The sequence below is a fragment of the Grampus griseus genome (genome assembly GCF_964374135.1).
Source record: "Grampus griseus genome assembly, chromosome: 3".
In the NCBI taxonomy this organism is placed as follows: domain Eukaryota; kingdom Metazoa; phylum Chordata; class Mammalia; order Artiodactyla; family Delphinidae; genus Grampus; species Grampus griseus.
In genome coordinates this window covers 66,567,673-66,593,745 of record NC_139019.1, presented here as the reverse complement: position 1 = coordinate 66,593,745, position 26,073 = coordinate 66,567,673, and the positions used below count along the sequence as shown (strand labels likewise).

Sequence of the window (26,073 nt, the reverse complement as noted above, 5' to 3'; positions counted from 1 at the left end):
TCAGTGCTTTCCCTCAATCTTTTTTTCTATGCTTTTCCAGGCAGCAACCTTCTATTTACTGCAGGTACATATTACTTACTTTCTACTCTTCTCAACCCTCTGATCCCATCACATTTTCACCAGCCCTACTACACAGAGAAAACACCAGGTAGGAGCTCCCTCAGTTTGTCTAACAGCATCTACAAGCATACGGGCATCCAGGTGAAACTTCATATTCTGTCATCTCCCTCCACACGCCAGAGGTAATTCCTTCCACATGTACTCTGAAGCCCGCCCTTCATAGTGTTTTCTCACTCCCTACTCTTCTGAGTATTCCTTCTCTATGGCATCTTTAACTTCTTCTCTTCTGGTAGCTGCTTCCCATCAGCACCAAACACTGTCAGGTTTCTGCCATCTTAAATACACTTCCAGCCCCTGTCTCCCACCCCATTTTCATTTGGATAACATTTTATTTGAATAACACTGACTATATGCCAGGCACTGATCTTTGGCACGGGGAGAATTTGGTGAATAAGTTGATTCCAAACCTAAGAGAGTGTACAAGGTAGAAACATGTGTCTGCTTCTAGACCATGTTTCCAAAAACACCTCTCAGAATTTTTGTTTAGACTCCCATGATTTAAAAGATCAAATTTATGCTAATTTCTCTATCTCTAAACTGAATCTTTCTCCACAGGTTCAAATTCATAATATCAACTTCTCACTAAATATCTCCACATGGATGTCTATAGACATTTCAGTCCAAGCATTTCCAAAAGAGAATTCATCATCCCCCTTCACCACCATCCCCAAACTTGCTCCTTAGACCATATTTTCCATCAAAATGAAAGGCAGAGCTTTTTGTTAAATTTTGATGTATGAGTTTCCTCCTTCGTTCTTCTCTTTCTTTTCAACCATCACATTGGATCTATAAATTTTGTCTCTCAATATGTCTTTTGGAATTCACTTCTCTCCATTTAGTTTTTAGTACTCTGATGCAAGCTGTCCATCCCTTGTGCCAGAATAAACTTTGCCTCTTCCTCACTGGTCTGTCACCCTTAGACTTTGCCTCCTTGTAATCCATTCTCTGCATTGCATCCAGGGTGAATTATTTGAAGTTCAAATCATGTCACCCTCCTGATTAGACCCCTAAATGGCTGTCCTTTATGCTCAGGAATGCCCAGACTCCTTAGGAGTGTCTTAAAGACACTGCATACCCTGGGCAATGCCTATTCTTCAGTCTTATCTCTTGCCATTTCTGTTTTCTCTCCTCTCTCTAGCTAAAGGCAGTTTCATCCTGTTTCTTAAGCACGTGCTCTGGCTCTTCTCCCTATGTCTGCACATGCTTTCCCCTCTGCATGGTCTTTCTGGTCCCACCCCTTTGTCTGGCTGGTTTCCGCTAATCCTCTTGTATTAAATTGGAGATCACTTGCCTTGGGAAGGCTTCCTAATTCACAGTGCTGAGTTTGGTGTCCCCTCTTGTGCTCCTTTGGCATCAGGCATTTCCTTTTTCATAGACCTAACATGTAGTGGTAACTACTTGTCAACTTATTTGTGCCTTTTGTTAGACTCTAAAGAACAGGTAATTGTCTGTCAGGGGCCCCATAATATGTGCAGCAATTATCACTTAATGTCATGTAAATGGACTTCAGTTTATATTAACTAGACAGATATTCTTCATAGGTAGAAATAATATAGTCAAAAAACACTTGGGAATTCCATTATATGGTTGAATTTTCTGGTGATTTATGAAATCCAGCTAAGTATTCTATGGAAATTCAATATACGTTAGTAGTATTATCTGTTCTATTCTCCCTAACATGCTGTGCACCTTTATTTTCAATTTGCTGATTCTAGTTTCCTGCAAATATTTTTTTCACAACTCATAGTGAACCAACAGAGAAAGCTAGTCTAATAAATTTCTTTCCTCTTTTGCCTTCCTCTCAACTGAAGTAGGAAAATACAAACTTCCTTCCTTCCTTCCATCCATCTCTCCTTCCTCCTCCTTTTCTTTCTTTCTTTCCTCACTTTCTCTTATTCGTTTTCCTTCTTCTTTAATAATTGAAATCTTTGGATGAGCTTTAAAAAATGTGGAGGGCTGGGTTCCAACCCCAGTGATTCTGACTTAATTGGACTGGGCATCAGGAATTTTAAAAGCTCCCCTGTGATTCTAATATTCAGCAAAGTTTGAGAACCACCAGATTAGATCATCTCTAATGTTCCTTTCAATTCTAAAAACTCTAGATTTTGTTATTTTAAGGGACTCTCCGGAGTGTTTTAAAATACAAAATATGCCAACAGACTTGTTTTCAAAATGTAGAGCCCAAAATATCTTTGTCTTTTCAAGCAGTTAGCCTTGATTAAAGCTGTGTGTTAAAGGATGTATAATTCAAATAGTCAACACTCAAAATTATTGCTGATTTTCTTCTAATTCTATTCAGTACTGTATTTCCTTAGCAGTAAAAAGTTATCTGAAAAGAAAAAATGTCTTTAAAACTAGTGGGATAAACCACAGGCTAACAGCTAAGAAACATCCTGCTTTAAACTAGCTTTAGTATGGCTCAGTGAATCTACAAAGTTTCTTTGTTCATTAGATTTGCGTCTTCTATGGCTGCACCGTGGTCATTTGGGGGCGCTGTGAACATTAAGGTGTAGAATTGGATGGTCTTTTATTACAAGTATGTCTCGTGATTTTCTGGTAAAATGACAGATCCTCTCAACGTGAATAAACTTATTCTTATTGGCTTTTTTTTATCTTATTTCCTTCTCTACTCTTTCAAATTGCAGGATGGTCTGAAATATCAACTAAAATTTAGTTTTAAAGCACAAATGAAGCTAATAATCACATCATACCTTTTGAATTGTATTTTTTTTTGAAATTTATAACTGGACACATTATCAAGCTTTAGCTTGTGAAAGAAGGCTTTAAAATCAAAATCTATTCATCAGACTCATTAGAGCATACAACAAATAAAATTTCAATATTCAGCATAAAAGTTGCCTCAAGAGGCACCAAAGTAAATTGAGAGGCCTGTTGTTGATTCAAAGTGACATTTATTTTGTTCTGTGCAGTTTCACTGGCAGTAAGTCATAAGGGTGCTAACATTTTCTGTGATTTTTACCGGGTTGAGTATGCAAATTCTCATTTTAACTAGTTATTGCTCACTTGTGTACTAGAATTGGCTCATTTTGCCAAGTACTCTGTTTACAGGTTGGTTCAAAATCTAGCTTGTGCGATTGAAGACAAAACTTTTATTTTCTTTCCGTTTTTAAATGAAATGATAGTATAGCTGCCAAGTTCAGTAGGAGAGCAATAAACTGAAGATGAGGTTGTAGTACACAGACCTGCATTGTCCTGGTAGTGGAGCATGAATTTAAATGGTCTCTTGTATCTCATTGTGGCTTTGACTGTGGTTTTGATTTGCATTTCTCTGGTGATTAGTGATGTTGAGCATCTTTTCATGTGCCTGTTGGCCATCTGTATGTCTTTTTTTTTTTTTTTTTTTGGAAAAATGTCTACTCAGGTCCCCTGCCCATTTTTTAATCAGATTTTTTGTTTTTTTTTTTTTGATATTAAGTTGCATGAGTTCTTTATGTATTCTGGATATCAACCCCTTATCAGATATATCATTTGTAAATATCTTCTCCTATTCAGCAGGTTGTCTTTTCATTTTGTTGATGGTTTCCTTGGCTGTGCAGAAGATTTTAGTTAGATGTTGTCCCATTTGTTTATTTTTGCTTTTGTTGCCCTTGCCTGAGCAGACATCTCACCCCCGCCCCCAAATATTGCTAAGAATGATGTCAAAGAGCTTACAGCCTATGTTTTCTTCTAGGAGTTTTATGGTTTCAGGTCTTGCATTTAAATCTTTAATCCACTTTGAGTTTATTTTTGTATATGGTGTGGTAAAGTAGTCCAGTTTCACTCTTTTGTATGTAGCTGTCCGGTTTTCCCAAAACCTTTATTGAAGAGGCTGTCTTTCCCCCATTGAATATTCTTGCCTCCTTTGTCATAGATTAATTGACTGTGTAAGTTTGGACCTAGCAGGTGTTATGCTAAGTGAAATAAGTCAGGTAGAGAAAGACATATACAATATGATTTCACTTAACTGTGGATCTAAAAAGCAAAACAAATGAACAAATGAAACAAAACAGAAACAGACTCATAGATACAGAGAAGCAACTGGTGGTTGCCAGAGGAGAACAGGGTGGCAGGATGGGTGAAATAGATGAAGGGGATTAAGAGGTACAAACTTCCAGCTATAATATAAATTAGTCACAGGGATATAACTGTACAGTATAGGGAATATAGTCAATAACATTGTAATAACTGTGGTGACATATGGTAACTAGACTTATTGCGGTGATCATTTTGTAATGTATAAAAATATTGAATCACTGTGTTTGTTGTTCACCTGAAACTAATACAATATTGGATGTCAATTATAGTTCCATTAAAAAATATCAAAAAGTAAAACAAACAAAAATATAGTCTCTTTTACTTTACCACATATAAATATGTATTGTAATATTCTTCACATTTAATTTGCAGAGATGCTGAAGAAATTAAACAGTATCTTGTGTTAGTGTAGTTACATGCTTGAGAGATATGTTACTACTTTTTTGTTTTTAATTTTACATCTGTATACCAATTTTTTTTTCAGAAATTAACAGAGGGCAGGGATGAAGGTACAGACATATTCTAGGTGGCTTCTAGCATTGCTAAAGGAACAGAGAAAATGGAGATGCATGCATTCATCCAAATAAATTATTAATATATTTACAATACTATGTAAATACGGGAGTACATTAGCAATACTGTGTAAATATATTAATATCTAAAAAAGATATCAATATATAAATACACAAGTACATTAATATGTAAATACGATAATATATTTTCAGTAGATGTTTGATAACATAGGAAGAATAGGCTTAGCAGAAATGTCCTTGATTATCATGAGGACAGAGAATTAAATGTAGGGCTCTAAATTATAACTTGGTTCTTACTAAAACTGTGTTGCTGACAAAATAAGTTTAGTGACACTTAGTTACTGTGTTCCAGATACTCGGCCTCCTTCACATTTCTTGAATTCATCACTGTCTTGCCTATCAGTCGGGCTACACACTTGCCGTTCCTTCTGCCTACAAGACTCTTCCTTAGGTTTTAACATGACTAGCTAATGTTCATCCTTCAGCTCAAGTGGCACCTCTTCAGAGAAGCCTTTTTTGACTGGCTATCTTAAGGAACCAGTTCTATTTACAGCCTTTTTCATCCAGTTTGTTCTCTCTACTCGCTGACCCACCCCACCCCTAACATGGCTTTTATTACAGTGGTTAATACCTTGCTTATTTATTTGTTAAGTTTTTCATTATGCATCCGCTCCACTAGACTATAAATTCCAGGAATGCAGGAGCCATATGTCTTCATCTAAGCTGCATTCCCAATGTCTAATGTGGTTGCTGGAATATCAATAATGATAACTGGATCAGTGACCCTCTAATCTGTGAACTGGAGATAGGCAGTAATATATAAAGAAAACTGAGTGCATACACCATCCAAGAGTTTATATATCAATGAGAGAAATGAGCTGTTCTATCCACCTGATTCCCAGAGTAGTGCCAACATAGAATTTTCTCCTTTACTTAGCATTACAAGTTGCACGATTGTATACTGAGCTCACAGAAAAAACACAACCACGATCATAATGGTACAACTTTTAGTGTTTTGGGGTTTTTTATTTGCATTGTCTTGGGCAGTGCTATATGATATTTTATAGATTCATACACACTTTGCAATCCAGGCTAAAAGCTCGGGCAAATTGATAATAAAGTGAAATAAGACAGTCCCTGAATCACCTTGAACAGGAGGTGACTGGCAACAGGTGGTGGGTCAGTGAGAAGAATGAAACGGACACTGACCACAGACAGGATGGTTCCAGTCCAAGCAGAACCCTGGAGAGCGGGGGAAGGGGGTGGGGAAGAGGAGGCAAATGGGAAGTTAAATTTAGCCTGCAGTGATTTCTTGCCCCTGGGAAAAACAGTTGCTTTGTTCTATTGCCAAAAGGCAAATCGGCATCAGCTTAATTTGCCTGAGTCTGCCATAAACTGCAGATGGAATCATAAAACATAGTTAGATTCAAATTAAACACATCTGTCCTAATCTAAAGCAGGTGAGGCCAGCCAGCCAAGATGCATCAAGGTATAACACTGCACACAGATTACAATATGCGGAGGTATATGTTAGGAGCCTGCTGACAGTGAAATAAAGAACCATGAAAGCGTGCATTGTCCTCTTTTCCTTTCCTGAGCCTGCCTTCTTGTACTGGTTGCCATCTTAGTTTTAAGACTCAACCAATACATCCACTGGGAAACAAACAAACAGACAACAAAACTTGAAATCCAGAAGTCTATTGCATTTTAATCAGGATTCTTACCTAAACTGATGCTTTCTCAGATTAATTGAAATGACAGGGAATCAGAAGTCCCTACAGTGCATTTTAATTAGACTTGAAATTTTAGCCAGAGAGGGTTTGTTGCTACTTAAGGTATCCGCCTACATGTGTACCACCCACTGAGGTAGTGGGTGTAGAGAGAAAAAAAGCAGGCTAAGATATGATGGTTTTGACAAAAGTAACTATGTAACTTATCCAAACCAGGACAGTTTTGAGAGTGAAAGGGGACTATGGTACCAGTGGAGGTGCATGGCTCCAATATCCTTTCAAGAAAGAACAAGCTGTTTGGCTGCAAAGAATGTAATTAGCTTCCAGTGACCTTCTTCTCTAGCACTTTCATGATCCCACTTGAGCCTTATGATTGAGCCTTGAGCCTCCTCCAGCCAATGATTGAACACAGGAAGGGCACTAGTGCCTGGTCATTTCTGCCCTTGGGGGATTCCTCTAAAGTGTAATCTTTGCTCTGGAGCTCCCTGGTAGATTGGCTAAGACTTTGTCAAGTCTGCACTATGGACTGAGGCTCCCCTGCTCAATCCTCGTTCAATAACCGCCCTCCACCCTTTTCACAGATGTCAGATCTGCATCACAAGATGAAGGCTTTTCCTGCCCTTTTCTGCTTCCTCTCCATTTTATCTTTCCTAGGCATTACTTCTCAATAAACTTGATGTACTCTTTGTCTTTGTGGAGAACCCAACTGACAAAGGGGTGCTATTGATAATTAGGTGTGGGGAAACAGATATATAGCACAGCCTCTAATAACCCTAATTATATTTGATGGGCTCTGTTGTGCCCATCAAAACTTTGTTTTTTGCTGACATTGTCCATCTATCACAGGTACATGTGGGAGACCTTAATCTCAGGCAGACCTTGACATAATAGACCCTAAGTGAATAAACTGGATATTCATATGGTAGTGGATAGGACCTATCACTCTTTTCCTCCTTTTTCTCTCTTGAAGAATCTTTCTTCTTTTTTCTCACTTATTTGTTAGTGTGCCCAAGGACCTCTCCTCCCCTCTCCTTTCCTCTCTGCTCCACTCCCCTCCTCTGCCCTCCCTTTAATGACTGTCACTGGAATACAGTATTCATGTCCGTACTTAACAATCCCTGTTTTAGCAAAAGCTCTCCGACTGCTTATTCAATAGCTTTATGAGACATTTTCATTTTGAATATTCAACAGACTTCTCAAACACAATAATTCCTTTGACACTAACCCCATTATATTTACTTATGAAAGATGGCCTCGTAGTCATACAGACAGGAGCTCTAGAAATCAACCCAGATTTTTTGCTCTCCCTCAACCCCACATCAATTTGGTCACAGTGTCATCTTGATTCTACCTGGTACATTTTGGTCATACCTATTACCTCTTTTCTATGTTTCAAAAAGACAGTAAATATTAATACTGGGGATAAAATATGAGTTTTCACAAGTATTAATTTCTTAGAAATAAGTAGTAAGCAAAAAGAAGGAAAAAAGATGTACAAGTACAAGAGAGAAAACAGGTCAGCTGAACAGCAGCTGGCATCTACGAGATATAATGAGAGGTGAACAGATTGTCCTGTCTCATTTTGACCACAGAAGCATCATATGACTGCCACACATACATGGTAGAAAACCGATTAAGTATTAATACCAGAAAGGGTAGCACAAGTACCAAGAAAGTTTTCTTAGGACACCAAAACTCCCCGTGATGATGGGATAACCAAAGGGACCAGACATTGTGGCCTCATGTGACCTTGGGTAAGCTCACATCAGTTAATAAACTTTGCAGGAACCTGGCAGTAGGAGTGAGAGGGATCAGAATGAGAGATCTTGATTTTGGATAAATATATATAGTCTGTATTCTCCAGAACCTCTAAGATACTGTTCATCCCTTGCCTTTCTCCTGTAGAGATTGCTTCTGTCAGTGTGAATAAATCAGTATAAACATCTACAATGTTACTTGATCTGTTGCAATTACTACAACAACAGATCCTGGTCTGGGGAATGTAGAACTCCTCTTTTTGTAGTATGCACAATGCCAGAAATATGACTGACATCTTATCAAATAAAGTTTGAGTGTTAGTACTGATCTTCATACAATGAACAGAGTTAGAAGATGGCAGTGTTGTTAGTTTGACTGTACAAAGCTGTGCTGCTTTGCTCACACCAAAGGCAGAGAGGCAGGATCACACTTTTAAACTGGTAATTGGCTCTTTCTAGAAAATCTCAACAATAATGCCTTGTTTCTAATGGGGGTAGTGATCTGGGAGGACTTTCATTTCCTATTTTATTACCTAGTATTTATTAACTGGATTGGGTTTAAATGGTGCCTGCATTGCTTCCCCTGTCCACAGCTATCTCTAAAGAGGATTAAGAAAATCCTCATTATTTTTTGCTGGGACTTCAAAAGATTAATGCTTAGTCCTTCTGCCATCAGCCTAGACTACTCCATTTGATTCAACACAATGCTGCCTGAGTCATCATTCCAGAACACAAATGTGATAATATACTTTCCTAGGAATAAACCTACCTAAGGAGACAAAAGATCTGTATGCAGAAATTTATAAGACACTGATGAAAGAAATTAAAGATGATACAAATAGATGGAGAGATATACCATGTTCTTGGATTGGAAGAATCAACATTGTGAAAATGACTCTACTACCCAAAGCAATCTACTGATTCAATGCAATCCCTATCAAACTACCACTGGCATTTTTCACAGAACTAGAACAAAAAAATTCACAATTTGTATGGAAACACAAAAGACCCGGAATAGCCAAAGCAATCTTGAGAATGAAAGATGGAGCTGGAGGAATCAGGCTCCCTGACTTCAGACTATACTACAAAGCTACAGTAATCAAGACAGTATGGTACTGGCACAAAAACAGAAATATAGATCAATGGAACAGGAGAGAAAGCCCAGAGATAAACTCATGCATATATGGCCACCTTATCTTTGATAAAGGAGGCAAGAATATACAATGGAGAAAAGACAGCCTTTTCAATAAGTGGTGCTGGAAAAACTGACACCTACATGTAAAAGGATGAAATCAGGGCTTCCCTGGTGGCGCAGTGGTTGAGACTTCGCCTGTTGATGCAGGGGACATGCCCTGGTCTGAGAGGATCCCACATGCCATGGAGCAGCTGGGCCCATGAGCCCTGGCCGCTGAGCCTGCGCATCCAGAGCCTGTGCTCCACAATGGGAGAGGCCACAACAGTGAGAGGCCCGCGTAGCAAAAAAACAAACAAACAAAAAAACCCAAAACAGATGAATGGGTAAAGAAGATGTGGCACATATATACAATGGAATATTACTCAGCCATAAAAAGAAACGAAATTGAGTTATTTGTAGTGAGGTGGTTGGACCTAGAGTCTGTCATACAGGGTGAAGTAAGTCAGAAAGAGAAAAATACTGTATGCTAACACATATATATGGAATCAAAAAAAAAAGGTTCTGGTGAGCCTAGAGACAGGACATTTATAAAGACACAGACATAGAGAATGGACTTGAGGACATGGGAAGGGGAAGGGGAAGCTGGGACAAAATGAGAGAGTGTCATTGACATATATACACTACCAAATGTAAAATAGATAGGTAGTGGGAAGCAGCTGCATAGCACAGGGAGATCAGCTTGGTGCTTTGTGACCACCTAGAGGGTTGGCGAGTGAGGGTGGTAGGGAGGTGCAAGAGGGAGGGGAAATGGGGATATATGTATACATATAGCTGATTCACTTTGTTATACAGCAGAAACTAACACAACATTGTAAAGCAATTATACTCCAGTAAAGTTGTTAAAAAATAAATAAATAAAGGCATGCCCGTGACTCTCTGATCCCTGTTTTTCCCTCCAGACTTAATCTACTTTGTGCTACTTTGTGTATTTTAAGGTTACTCAGGGATAACACCCTTAAGATTTCTAGAATTCCTTTTTTATTTAGCTGAGAGATTCTTTCAGGCTACACCTGAATTATATGAAATGTTTTCACAAAGGTTTTGTAGCTACATCCTTCATTTTATATTTATGTTGAGGCCATCTTTCTGACAAAGGTCTGGATTTGATCTTTCACTGGTTTGAGAGACTGAAGTTGAGAAATTATTTTCTATCACAAGTCCTGGTGCCTCTCTATTCCTTTTCTTTACTTTCAAAATCATCAGTTCTTTATTTAGCATGTCTCTTTCTTGTAGTGCCTTATCAGATACAGCTATTAAGAGTCAAGTGACACTTTAACATTCTGACTACAAATCTTATTACTCATATACAGAAGTTTATTAGGTACATTTTCTATCACCCAAGTATCCTCAGGTGATAGTTTTACCAACTGCTTCTCTCTATATAGCAGGGAGAGCTCCTTTTCTAGCCTCCTGTAGCCATTCTTTCAGTGCCTTTCCGGATTCCATCTGCCACCAGTATCAAAACCAAGGCCACATATTTTAGGTTTTTGTTACCGCACAACTTATTTCTCTTTCCTCCCATGTTTCTCTCAACTCTCTCAAGCAAGAGAGAGATTTTATTCTCAGGGCGGTTGCAGGGTTCTAAGAGAGGAAGCAGAAATATTCAAGTGGTTTTTCAAACCTCAGCTGACTTCAGATCTCCTAACATCCTATTGGCCAAAGCAAGTCACATGGACAAGCCCAGACTCTAGGGATCAAGAAATAAACCCCACCCCTTTATCGAGAGAAATTGCAAAGTTACAGAGCAAAGCGTGTGGATATAGATAGGTTATTTATTGGAATAATTAATAAACCAGTCAACCACAGATATTTCAGTTAATCTTCTTTAACAAATTAGACAATATTTCATTTACATGTAATGAAGGGACCCAACCTGAGTTAATCGCTTTTAGTATGCAATTCAACATGCAGTGTTTGAATCGTAAAATTTAATTTTTACCATGTTACATACCATCTCTCTTAGAAGCACATGGTTTCAAATGGGTCTTGCCTATAAATATAAATAGTATGGTGACTTTACCAAAGGAAGATGAGTAGGGTATATGAAATAGTACAGTTCACTCCCTAAGGCAAGAAAAGTCAATATCTGTTTCTTTGTTCCTCAGGTGATATTTGTGATCACAATCCATGTGAAAATGGAGGTATCTGTGTGTCAGGATTGTCTGATGATTCCTTTTCCTGCGAGTGCCCAGATGGCTTCACAGATCCCAATTGCTCTAGTGTTGTGGAGGTTGGTAAGTGTAAGATTTAAGCATTTCAATAGTTATCCTCTTTGTTTTCATGAGTGACTGACAAATTTGGTTGTCTGTGCATTATGGGTACTCTGTATAAGATTCTTACGTGTTGCTAATTAGTTTACTTCTCTGTGGGCCTCTTAATTTTAACATTTTTATTTTATATTTAAAGTATATTTTTATTCATAGTGCTCTCAAAAAATTTAAAAATATATTTTAGTGATTAACATTATACTTTAAAGGCACTACACGTACTACTTGAATATAGTAAATTTATTTTTCTAATATTAATATATATTTAAATTTTATTTTCACTGGAAAGCAATTCCCAAGTCAATTTATTCAAGTTAGATAGTCACTCTGAATAAAATAGAACTTATTTTAGTGATTGAAAATATTCATCAGTATTTTGTAGCTGTTCTAATCATTACTTTTCTAAGACTATAAATACATGATGAAAGAAAAAATATTCTAGCTGCATTGTTCTTCAAAGTCTCAAAAACACGCTTGGCAAATATTAGTCAGTGATCACATTTCAAAATGTTTTTCATCTGTGAAGTACTTCATTGGCATGTATAGTTGTGGATTCAGGGTGGCTTCCATAATTTCCAAATAGTTCTCCATTAAGAAGATATCGGTACTTTAAATAATTTAGCACTACATAAATTTGTATAGAGGTTTTTTCTCTGATTAAAAGTAATACCATGGTTAAGTTGGAAGAAAATCTTTTTCATGTCAGTAAAAGAAGAAGAAAGTGAACTATATCTGTTCGATATAGGGAAACCAAACATGTATTGGATTAAAGTTCAGTCAGCCAGCATAAACCTTGGAAAAGTCAGAGATGTCCATAGCTTTTCAAAAATAGTTTTGAAGAAGAAAAGTAGTTCTGTCTACAGGAAGGGATCAGTGTGAGTTACTCACCATTGTATCTAATGCACCTAACTAGTTCCTTTATGTGTAGTAGGAGCCCAATACCCAATAACTTGGTTGAATGAATGAAAGAATAATTAAATAAAACCACTAACCAGCCATTTTTGGCCACTATTAATTGCATTTTAGTGTGCTTTATTTTTTAAATGTGTTTTCCTTGTATTTTTATGTTACATTGGTATGAATGTATTACACTCGAAAAAGTTAATTATATTATTGCTGAAAAGTACTATGTTCATTTGATTCATTTCAAAGACAATTCTCTTTTAAGGCTTTTATTAACTTGCTGTTATTTTCGGGGATTTGATTCAGTGCCATAGAAATAAAACTGTTGTAACCACTTTGACCAAGTCTCCAAATATGTACAGTGAGTTTCAGAATTTAATATGAGAATTCTATCCTCACAAAAGTCTATATCTCTGAAGAAAATTAGAATGATAAATATTCCCAACAGGAATATATGAATAGCATAAAAAAGAGTTATATTTTAAGCCCACTGACCCCAAATCGGCAGTGCCTTAGATTTGCAGTATATAATGTTTCTGTTGCTACTTTGTAAGAGCCAAATCTGGAAATGAAGAGGCAAATGTGTTTAAATAATTAAGAAACCATTATCTTTATAGATTTTTGAAGTAAATACTTGAATACTTCAGACCATATTTTTAAACATTAATTCAACATTTGTCATTTTATCAGAAGAATGATACTATAGGCTGCAACACTTTAAAAACTAAACGTACTGCCATATTCCTCTTAGTTCAATGAGACTTTGAGAAATCAAATGCTTATAGAATTAAGTTTTACTTAGATTCATTATTCTGTTATTAAAACACCTCACATTTCTTCTACCTCTTTGTTAACTCTTGCATATAATCAGGGAATACTAAGTATTTATTGAATAAAAATAATAGCAATGCTTTAATATCTAGCCTACCTTATTTTTTTCGTGTCTTTAAAACTAATTATTGGTACAAAGTATATGAACATTAGATCATTAAAAGACAATCCTGCCTTTTTAATTTAAAAAATCTACCACTTTTCTGGAACATTTCTGGGACATTGCTGTTGTTGTTTCCCTGCTGTTGGGTAGCACCAGTGCAGAAGAGCAGAGTGTAATGCTAGAATTTTATACCAGAAAAACCTCAAAAGCTATAGGTATTTTGATATGATATCATAAAAGACAAAAGAGTTGAACTGTCACCATTGCTGTATTTTTACTTTAACATTAATCCTTGCAAAGATGGAGATATGCTGCTAGCCTTTTGAACCATATATATTTTGTGATTATATGAAGTTCTAAATCACCTTATTAAAACTTGCATTTTGACCTAACTTTAAAAATTATTATTATTCTATACTACAATCAAAAATATACTCTATTGTAGTGCATTTGGAGAGGGAAATTTCAAACATATGCTACTCTCAGAGATAAAAGTTGATTCTTGATTTCACCTCAAACTTCATTAATTTGCAGTAGCCTTATTATAAGTTCTTGATGCTACTTATTTCAAAGAGAGCCTCATCCATTTTTGGACTTTTACTCTTCCCTCTCAAAGCATCTAGTGTCAGGTAAGCACAAAACACTTTACTCCCTTTGTGACCAGTCCTCACATCACTTACATTCCTATGCTACCTGTGGAAGTTTGGAGAAATTAACTTGCTCAGATTTGTGAACTTCATTCACTAGGCAGCATTGCTCTTCTTTGTACTTAATTCTTGATCTGGCTGTGTACTCCAATATCCATACTTTATCTCTCTCTATCACTCCCTGTCTCTTTGTCTGCCCACCCAGCACACACACACATCCCCCTTATACAGACATACCTACAGACCGTGATGTTCTCAGCCTCTTAGAGTTATGAAAACTCACTTCTGATATCCACAAAAGGCAATAGGAAAGCATTTCTATGAGCAAAGGGAACGAAAAGAGCCTAGTTAGCATCCTCTGATTTGAAGACATCAGCCAGATTTACCAGTGTTTACATAGACGTGCAGCGGACAGTGCAACCTTCTCCAGGGGACTGGTAGATAAGCACCATGTGGTTAAGAGCCTAATTACTCCCCCGTTACTTGCTCACGTTCTTGAATGGCACTGTGTAGTTTGGAGCCAAATGTTGACACATTTATTTCATAGAAAATTTTCTATTACTAGTGAACATTCTAGCATTCATATATGGAAACCTTGGGAATTATTAAATTGTCCAAGTTCCATGGTATAATTCTCCTCTGTATGCTATCAGAGTATTTCTGTAAACTAATAACAAATATATATTTTAAAACTCAATTGCATAGTATATTAATGCAACCAAAGAAGACATAGTAAGTGATTGACTTAAAAAAAATAAAATCTTAGTTTTCATTTATTCTTAAATATTTATTTAGCACATGACTAAGTAGTAGTTACCTAATGGTAGAGATGCATTGGTAAACAAATTTACAGGAATTACTGTTTATCTAGGAAAGCAGATAAATAAGTAGGTAAATATGATGGGTATTGTAATAGGAGAAGTAGATAGAGCCATTAGAATATAAAGCAGGTGTCCTCTTTTAAGCTAGGTGTCAGAGAATGCATGCCTACCTGAAAAAAAAATATTTTGACATAATTCTAAAAAATAATTTTAATCTACCAGGCAGAAGGCTAAAAGTATTCCAGACAGAGGAAATAATTTTTAGGAAAACCAGGATATAAGAAAAGTCATAATTCCATGAACTGAAAGAAATTTACTGTGGCTTAAAAGTGGAGAGACATGATGGCCATTAATGAGTCTGGAGTTGGTGATGGTGGCAGATTCTGCAGGGTTGCATGATGTTTTGTGGAATTTGGACTTCGTTCTAAGAGTGATGGAGAGGATTTGTACTTTTAGAAGATCACTGTCACTGCAATATGGGGAAAAAAATAGAGCAGAGTATGGCAGGGGACAATTTGTAGTCTACTGCAGAGACCAGGTCAGACTTGACGATCTTAGCCTGGGTCAGTGTAGTAACAAAGAGAATGGAGAGGAGTCAATAAGTATTTAAAGGATACAACAGATAAATTTTCATGACTTATGGGGTTACTGGATAAAAGGGGTTTGCATAAAGGGAGGAGTAAAGAAGAAACATCTCAAATTTCTGGCCTGAGCAACTTGGGGCCATTTACTGAGACAGTGAAAATTGAGGATACACTGGATTGGAATGAGCTGAGTATTTCACATACTGAATTTGAGGAATCTGCTAGACATTCGTAAAGAAGTCCAGCATAGATTTGTAAGTCATAATTATATAGACAGTGATTTAAGCTCAGGGACTGTATGAATCTGTCCAGAAGCAGAATAACTTGTGAAAAGAAGAGAGGACCAAGAAATGGAAACTGATGAGAGGTTCATCAATAATTAAGCAATAGGTAGAGAAAGTAAAAGCTATAAAGAAGACTGAGAAGGAGTAGTTAGGGAGATAGAAGAGAAACCAGGAAAGCATTGTGCCCCAAAAGTTAAGGGTAGACAGGAATGAGTGGTCAACAATGTCAAATACTGTGGAGAAGTTGACCAAGGTAAACACATTGATTACATGTGACTTATGGATGATCTTGCCAAGATCAATTTTGCTGGAGTTGTGAGGAAAGAGCTAGGTTGTGGCACATGGAAGATTTAGAGGAAATTTTTTTAAAAGTAGCTAGGAATACAGGGGAACTTCCTCAACTTGATAAAGAATATCTATAAAAAACCTACAGCTACCATCATACTTAATGATGAGAAATTCAAAGCTTTCCCACTAAGATCAGAAACAAGGCAAGGATGGCCCCTCTCACCACTCCGTTTTAATATTGTAGTGGAAGTGCTATGTAATGCAATAAGGCAAGTAAAGGAAATAAAAGTATACAGATTGGAAAGAAAGAAATAAAGCTGTCTTTGTTCACAGATGACATAATCATTTAGAAAATCCTAGAGTCAACAAAAAAAATCCTCCTGGAACTAATGAGGATTTATAGCAAAGTTGCAGGATGCAAGGTTAATATACAAAAGTAAATCATCTTCCTATATAACAGCAATGAACAAGTGGAATTTGAAATTAAAAAACATAGTACTATTTAAGCTAGCACCCACAGAAATTAAATAATTAGATATTTAAAACTCTGATGAATGAAATCAAAGAAGAACTAAATAAATGGAGAGGTGTTTGTGTTCATGGATAGGGAGACTTAGTATTGTCAAGATGTCAGTTTTTCCCAAATTGATCTATAGATTCAAGCAATCCCAATCAACATCTCAAGAAGTTATTTTGTACGTATCAACAAACTGATTCAAGAGCTTATATGGAGAGGCAAGAGATACAGAATAGCCAGCAGAATATTAGAGGAGAAGAGCAAAGTTGGAGGAATGATATAATACCTGACTTCAAGACTTACTGTAATGCTATAGTACTCAAGACGGTGTGGTATCAAGAAAAAATAGACAAATAGATCAATGGAACAGAATGAAGAGTTCAGAAATAGATATATATTAATATAGTCAACTGGTCATTGACAAAGGAACAAAGGAAATACAAGGAGCAAAGGGAGTCTTCTCTACAAATGGTGCTGGAACAACTGGACATTCACATGCAAAAAAATGAATATAGACATAGATGTCCTTCACAGAAAGTTAATTCAAAATGGACCAAATGTGTGTGTGTGTATATATATATGTGTGTGTGTGTGTGTGTGTAATATGTATAACTGAATCACTTTGCTGTACAGCAGAAATTAACTCAGCATTATAAATCAACTATACTTCAATTTAAAAAAATGGATCATAGACCTAAATGTAAAGTGCAAAACTATAAAACCCCTAGGAAATAACATGAGAGAGAATCTAGAAGACTTTGAGTATGAAGATAACTTTTCTAATACAACACCAAAGACATAATCCATGAAAGAAAGAATTGATAAGCTGGGCTTTATCAAACTTCTGCTCTGTGAAAGACAGTGTCAAGAGAATGAGAAGGTAAGCCACAAACTGGGAGAGCATATTTGGAAAAAACATAGCTGTTCTCCAAAAAAAATCTTGGCTGTTCTCGAAAATATACAAAGAACTCTTAAAACTCAACAATAAGAAAGCAAGCAGCTTGATTTAAAAAATGAACCAAAAGCCTTAAAAACACCTCGCCAAAGAAGACATACGGATGGCAGATAAGCATATGAAAAGATGTTCCACACCACGTGTCGTCAGGGAAATGCAAATTAAAACAATGAGATACCACTACACACCTATCAGAATGACCAAAATCTAGAACACTGACAACGCCAAATGCTGGAAAGCATCTAGAGCAGTAGAAACTCTCATTCATTGCTGGTGAGAATGCAAAAGTGGTGCAGCCATTTTTGAAAATAGTTTGGCAGTTTCTTACAAAGCAAAACATACTCTTACCATGTGATCCAGCTATCATGCTCCTTGGTATTTACCAAAAGAAGTTGGAAACTTATGTCCACGCAAAAACGTGCACACGGATGCTTATAGCAGTTTTATCTGTAACTGACAAAACTTGGAAGCCACCAAGATGTCCTTCAGTATGTGAATACATAAATTGTGGTACATCCAGACAATGGAGTATTATTCAGCTCTTTAAAAAATGAACTATCAAATCATGAGCAGACATGGAGGAAGCTTAAATGCATATGACTAAGTGAAACAGCCAGTTTGAAAAGACTACATACTGTATGAATCATAGATGACCTTCTGGGAAAGGCAGAACTGGGGACGGTAAAAAGATCAGTGGATGCTGGGGCAGGGTGGTAGGGATGAATAGCAATAGACCAAAGATTTTAGGGCAATGAAAATACTCTGTATGATACTGTAACATTGGATACATGTTATTATGCACTTGTCCAAACCCATGCAATGTACAACACCAAGAGTAAGCCCTAATGCAACCTATAGACTTTGGATGATTATAATGGGTAAATGTACGTTCATCAGTTGTAGCAAATGTACCATTTTGGTGGGGAGTGGTGATGATGGGAGAGGTGCTTGTGCGGCGTCAGAGACCATATGGGAAATCTCTTTACCTTCCTCTATTTTGCTGTGAATCTAAAACTGCTGTAAAAAAGTAGTCTTTAATTTTTAAAAATGACTATAACAAACATTCATCAATTTATTCATTTATTTGCCCATCCATCAAATATTTAGCGAGCACATACTATGTGTTAGACACTCTTCCTGGCAGTGAGGATATGACCATTAAAAAAGAGGCTTTGCCTTCACAAATCTTCTAGTCAAAAGGGGAACTAGACAGTAAACTACTACACTTATCATGGTAAGCTCTATTAAAAAGAAAGACAAGGGCTTCCCTGGTGGCGCAGTGGTTGAGAGTCTGCCTGCCGCTGCAGGGGACACGGCTTCGTGCCCCGGTCCGGGAAGATCCCACGTGCCACGGAGCGGCTGGGCCCGTGAGCCATGGCCGCTGAGCCTGCGCGTCCGGAGCCTGTGCTCCGCAACAGGAGAGGCCACAACAGAGAGAGGTCCGCGTACCGCAAAATAAATAAATAAAAAAAATAAAGACAAGTGTGAGGTAGAATAAAAGGAGGTTATTTTTGGATAGGACTATTAGGAAAGACCGAAAGGTTGATGTTCTAACAGAAAGAGCTAAGATACTTTCACTGCATACAGATGGCAGATGAGGAGAGTAACTAAAGAGGGATTTGGGCCAAGGGGGGTTTTCCTTTAAAATAGAACTATAATGGCATTATGATTCAGAAATATGATATAAAACCTAAGCTTGTGTTTTACTAAGAATAAACTAAATCAGATGACTCATATAGATATTTTAATGATATTTAGCACACGCTTAACCTATTAAAACTATCATTCTGGCAACAGAGGACATAAACATTGGAATTTTGTAGTAATTTAAAATCCATCATCACTTTTAGAAAGATTTCAAAGTACCTGTGTTTCTGAGAGTAGTTCAGTACAGGGAAACAAAGCATATAATTTCATTTCTAGTTCTTCCTCTTTATCCTGTCTGTCATTTCATTGGCTTCTAATCAGGTTTTTTCTAAATATCCTTCTGCTTCCATTTCATTATGAGAAATTGGTTACATTTGCCCCAGAAACACGAAGTATCTCATAAAAACTAAAAAAAATAAAAAATACACACCAATTTCCACTGTACGTCTTGCACCATGAATAACCATATTCATGTTTATCTTTTAGAAGATGACCAGTGTCAGAATTTCAAGTATTATAGTAGAGGCTGAGTCTGTCTAAAAGACTTCTTGTTAGTGAGCGTGAAATATCAGAATATTGATAAGCTTTAAGTAGATCTCTTGGGTAGAGTGAGGCTACTTTTAGATTTCTGAACTTTGGTTACCAAATGAGAGATTTGGTAAATTTCAGTTAAATTATTCATATATTAGATGAAATTATGAGTAATTGTCAGGGTTTTTTTTCCCCTTAAGATTACTTCTTGGACTAAGGAAAGATAGCTCATGATTGAATCCATATTTCTAGAAATTATAATGAGAGCTATTCTGCATACACTAAAATAGTTTCTCAAAAGCTGCTAGCCATGGATGATAGCTTAGAAATTTCTCAGTCAATAAGAGTCAAAGGCATTTATTTTCAGAGTTATGTTTACTTACTTTTTTGTTAATAAAAATGATTAAATATGTGTTCTTACAAATAGAATTGTACATTTAAATGACAGAATTAATAATTTAAGAGAAATGTTTTGCCATTTATTTTGCATATATTATAGAAAAATAATTTTGTTTTATATATATTTAAATTTCTATAACATAGCTTATAAACCAGCTTATTAATTTTAAAGTGGTTCTAATTTACTGTTAATAATAATAATCAGAGTTTGTTAGCTTGCAATTCCAAGCCCTAACATTTATATACTAACCTCAGAAAACACATGTATAACATCAAAGGACTTCAGAAAATATCAAGAACAGAAATCCTCTCTTGCCCAGTCAAAAGATGAGTGCCAATTTGTGGTAAGGCTTTTATTTTCAGGAAAAGACAACAAATTAATGTAACAAATTAATTCTTTTTTGTTGTATACCATTTAAACCAGAATAAATACTTCGTGAATGAAGCGATAGTAGATGTGTATCATTAAGCTTGTTCTGCTTAACAAATCACAAATTTAGAGGCTTTAAACAACAATTCATCTCAAAATTTTGTAAGTCACTTAAGTGGTATTCTGGTTCACTGGTACTGGATAGTTGAAGATGGCTTGGCTAGTATGGCTTGTCTCTGATAGATCAAGCTTCCTTACATAGTGGTGGTGGGAAGGTCCCAAGAGCAGTGAGAAAGATCAAATCACAATTACAAGCACTTATCAAACCTCAGCCTGTGTCACATTAGCTAACTACAGTTTTGATGGGAAGATTTGCCACTTCATGTTGCAAAGGCGAGGATGCAAGAGGGAAGAATTTATAGCCAGTTTTATAATTTACCATAGAATGTTAGTTGCTTTTCTTTTTATTCGATTTTTTAACAGTTTTTATTGGCAGTGCAAAAAGTTGGTAAACATATAGATATGTTTGTGGATATTTATGTTACTAGTTATGAATACAAAAATTTTAGTAACACTGATTTTTATCAAAAAAATCCTCTATTTTTTATAAGGGAGGAAAAAGTAAAAACTCTTTTAAAAGGAAAAGCTTGATTATTTTCTGTTTATTTTAGGGAAATACATTGAAGAAATTAGAAAAGTGAAAATGCAAAGTGACATTAATTTTTCCTTTTATTCAGATTCCAAATGGAGTGGCATGAAATTGGTTGTGGCGCTACCAAAATGTACAATTCTGCATATTTATGAAAAGTACTATTTTAAAGTGATAGGCTAAATGACATATTTAGCATTAAACTCTGGGAAATTTTTCTCTTCCAATTTAGTGGAAAAGAGGTCTACAGGAGACTTGCAAATGACTTATAAAATAGAGAAAACATGCCCAACAATCTTTAAAACCTTCTCTACTGTTACTTGGTTTTATCTTCTTCGTTGATTTTTCACCATTAATCTATTGCTTGATTTTAACAATTATAGCTATTATTTGTTTCCTTTCAGTTGAATTAAGTACCCATCAACCCACGGTATCCTAAACAGAGCAAGTCATTTAAAAATAACATTGTTTTTAACCAATTGTGACAAGGTGTTAAAATCTAATCATTTCAGGGAAATTGATATGTTGCTGGAGAATGAACAAAATCTTCTTCCTATGATTACAATAGAAACAAGAAAATGAAAACATAATTTAGGTTGAGTTGCTAAATACCATTAACAGGAAGAAAAGTGAACAGTGTGTGCATTGTTTTTATCTTGACATAGCCAGCTATATTTAAGAATTTATATTTTACATAGAATTATTGATTTTCTTCATTACAAGAGTAATAAAGAAGAAAACTTAGGAAATATAAAATAAAAGAAGTAAATAAAAAGTATCATAATCCTAGGTTATATATACTTTCATTATCTTTTATATCATTTACCTACATCTAAAGTTCTATCTATGTCTGTATCTATAGCCATATACAGTCATATAAAGAGTGATAGCAATTTAAATTGCTATTATATACAATTAAATTGCTATTGTAGACAGTTTATATAAAATTGTCTACTTGTGTTTATGTGTATACATATGTGTGCATAAAACATACTATACATAGCATATTCTTTGATCACTCTTTTTCACTTAGGATATGAAATTAAAATCTTTCCAATTCATTAAAACTTCTTTCCTGACATTATTTAAAATATCAGGCTAACATTCCATCACTTACCTTCATTTTATTCAGCCAGCCCCTATTTTTTTTTTAACATCTTTATTGGAGTATAATTGCTTTACAATGGTGTGTTAGTTTCTGCTTTATAACAAAATGAATCAGCTATACATATACATATATACCCATTTCTCCTCCCTTTTGTATCTCCCTCCCACCCTCCCTATCCCACCCCTCTAGGTGGACACAAAGCCCCGAGCTGATCTCCCTGTGCCATGCAGCTGCTTCTCGCTAGCTATCTGTTTTACATTTGGTAGTGTATATATGTCCATGCCACTCTCTCACTTCATCCCAGCTTACCCTTCCCCCTCCCCATGTCCTCAAGTCCATTCTCTGCATCTGCGTCTTCATTCCTGTCCTGCCCCTAGGTTCTTCAAAACCATTTTTTTTTTTTTTAGATTCCATATGTATTTGTTTTTCTCTTTCTGACTTACTTCACTCTGTATGACAGACTCTAGGTCCATCCACCTCACTACAAATAACTCAATTTCGTTTCTTTTTATGGCTGAGTAATATTCCATTGTATATATGTGCCACATCTTCTTTATCCATTCATCCAATGATGGACACTTAGGTTGCTTCTATGTCCTGGCTACTGTAAATAGAGCTGCAATTAACATTTTGGTACATGACTGTTTTTGAATTATGGTTTTCTCAGGGTATATGCCCAGTAGTGGGATTGCTGGGTCATATGGTAGTTCTATTTGTAGTTTTTTAAGGAACCTCCATACTGTTCTCCATAGTGGCTGTATCAATTTACATCCCCACCAACAGTGCAAGAGGGTTCCCTTTTCTCCACACCCTCTCCAGCATTTATTGTTTGTAGATTTTCTGATGATGGCCATTCTGACTGGTGTGAGGTGATATCTCGTTGTAGTTTTGATTTGCATTTTTCTAATGATTAGTGATGTTGAGCATCCTTTCATATGTTTGTTGGGAATCTATATCAGCCCCTATTTTTGGACATATAAGTTACTTGCAAATTTCCTCTATTATAAACATTTTGGTACATACTCTTCTAACTAAATTTTGTGTACATTCACCATTGTCTCCTTAGACTAAATTCTTAAAAGTAAATGGTTGGCATAAGAGTTATTTGAGAACTTTTACTATCATAAGTATTGTATAGGAAAGGTAAACAGTTTATCATGATGGTTGTTTTAATGAAAAGAAATCTTAATGGGCTTAGATCTACTTAATCACAGTAATGTACATTTGGAGTTATTTGATTTGTATAATAAGAGAAGAAAAATATACTTGGAGAGCAAAAGAAGAGATTGTTGTCCTATCAAATATGTTTTTTAAATAAGACTGCATCCCCTTTTATTTTCACTTAAACAGTTATTATATAATGCCATAAATCATTTAAAAATGACAAACTATAGATAGGCATATAGAAAGTCCAGTTGGGTAAAAACTGTGAGGAAAAGGCTATTCTATAAAAGTAAGACCAATGAGAGAGGGAGCAGGCATTTTATCAAAGAAAACTTAAAAATGTCTCTAGAGCATCTAGAGTATGGAACAGACTTAGAATGCCTGGGTAAGGAGATCCTAAGAAGGTTAGATAAATGTAGGAAGTGAAGGAAAGATTAATATGACTCTAATGGAAAGTGAAAGGCTCTTGGACGAATGAGGGAACATTTGCTCTCTTCTTTCCACTTAGCATTAGTTACATGAATGAAGAGAAAGAGACAAAGCATTAAGAATTCATTGAAATTTGTATTTTGATAGGTTGATATTTATTTCTTAAAACTATTAGAACCCCCTGTAGTTTTTAATATTAGCAAATTAGATTGATCAACAAATCTTATTGGCACCTACTATGTGCTAGGCTCATACTGTTTGTTACAAGGAATTACTAGGATAAAGCATAAGGGTTACTACAATGAAATAGAAGGCATGAAACTTTTCTCAAGGAGTTTCAAGTAGATGTCATTGTGTGTGAAGGCTTATTTGGCCACAGTCCCTGCCTGAAGTCATAGGAAAACTGGGTGACACCTTAAGGTAACTTTGTACTCTAGGACAATTTATTTTTCAACATATATTTTTCAACAAGTATTTATGTGAAGGCAAATTCTGTAATCCATATTACTTAAAGTACAGTGGCAACACATAATTTTTAAATAAGTCATATAATGAGAGAGAATTGGGGCAGAATCCTTTTCAGAATTTAATTTTTCCCTCTGAAAGAATAAAATTCACTGAACTATGATTTAAAATGGACAATAATCAATATTTTCTGTTTATTTTATTTTAATCAAAGCTTGGAAAATAAAGTAGGAGGACACAATTTCAGTTCCTCAGTAAAAGATAGAACCACAGATAAGGGTGTTTTCTTAAGTACTAATCCTGGGAAAATATAGCAAATTTCAAGAATTAGCACCTTCTTTGCATAGTATGTTGATAAATCCCCACAGTGTCTCTACGTGGTAAAATTATAATTGAGAAATCAGACCCCCAAGTGCTTCATCCAAATCATAGAGAGCAATTGAGTATAGAACTCATTACTGCTACACATCGACACAGTAGCTACTAAATATTTTCAATAACAAGACACATGTTGTTTGTGTCAACTCAGCTCTATTTCAATCAATGTCATTGATTGAATGGCATAAATGGCATAAATCAGGGTGCATCACACAACATGCTCTGGGCTCTGAGGTCAGCTTCCATTAATTATTCAACTACGGAGGTTGAGCTATATTATCTCCACAATGATTTCCTGACCCAAAACTTCCGTGGTAAGTCTCACCTCACAACAAGACATTCTGGTTATCAGGTCATCATGTAGTGAACATTGAAGTGGGGCATTTATGAAATTTACCAATCACCATAATGCCAATGACATTTTTTCTTTCACCTTTCCCCTTTAATAGTGTTTTTAGAGTACTCTATCCATTAAAAGGCTAATGTATGCATTATTCTTGCAATAATCTTGAAATAACCAGTTGAGCTAATACCAATCTCAGTGTTAAATGGGAAAAGGATTCTGTGATAAACACGATGATTATACCAAGGTCATGAATTCCTGCTCAAAGGTGGGCAGAACAGGCATTAAACCTGAAATTTTGTCCCATGCTTTTTCTACAGTCCAGTGTTTGTGTCCAAATTAAAGTGTACCTGTTACACATATGGGGAGGGATACTTTGAAGCAGTGAGAGAACCTGGAGATATAATAACAATAATAATAGTATTAAAACCTCTAGTCCAGTGTTGTCATGCTGAGCATGCTCTTGGCATTCTGTAGGAACACATTCTCTAAAGAATTGCATCATGATGTTGTGATCAAGAACTCAGCCATACTGAATTCAAATTCTGACTGTTCTATTTACTATCTCTGTTACTTTGGCCAAGTTGCTTAACCTCTTGATGCCTTCGTTCCTTACCTGTAAAATCCAGGTAATAATAGTACCAACTTCAAAGACGTTTTGTTCAATTTAACTGAATTGGTATATGTAAGGTTCTTAGAATAGTTCCTGACTTATAAAAGAGCTATGTAGCAGTTATAAAATAAGTAAATAAAAATAGATAGACCTTATAGACAATTCAAAAGTTACATGCAGAAATCAAGTTTCTAAGTCCCTGAATATTCTTCCATCATTTCAGTCATTAATAACGTTATTGAAGTGTCCAATAAATCCTGACCTATTATTTTTATGTCAGGACTTTTTCTGCTTGTGCTTGAATATGCAAACTGGGGCAGTTTAGCTGTCAGCTTTTAATTTTTCAAAATTTTCTTTTCTTCAGTGTATAATTTGACAAATCACCTCATTTGTTATGGGAAAAAAGA

At 35.8% G+C, this 26,073-nt stretch overlaps 1 protein-coding gene across 2 annotated transcripts in view; it reads left to right on the top strand.

Moving 5' to 3' along the window:
* EDIL3 (EGF like repeats and discoidin domains 3) overlaps positions 1 to 26,073 on the top strand; it is a gene marked incomplete at both ends in the record, with an annotated part of 427,613 nt that overhangs the window by 116,243 nt on the left and 285,297 nt on the right. For both annotated transcript variants that reach the window (XM_082652203.1, XM_082652202.1), the window contains one exon: positions 11,476 to 11,604. In XM_082652203.1, coding sequence (XP_082508329.1) covers positions 11,476 to 11,604 — 129 coding nt within the window. The remainder of the gene's footprint in view (positions 1 to 11,475; positions 11,605 to 26,073) is intronic.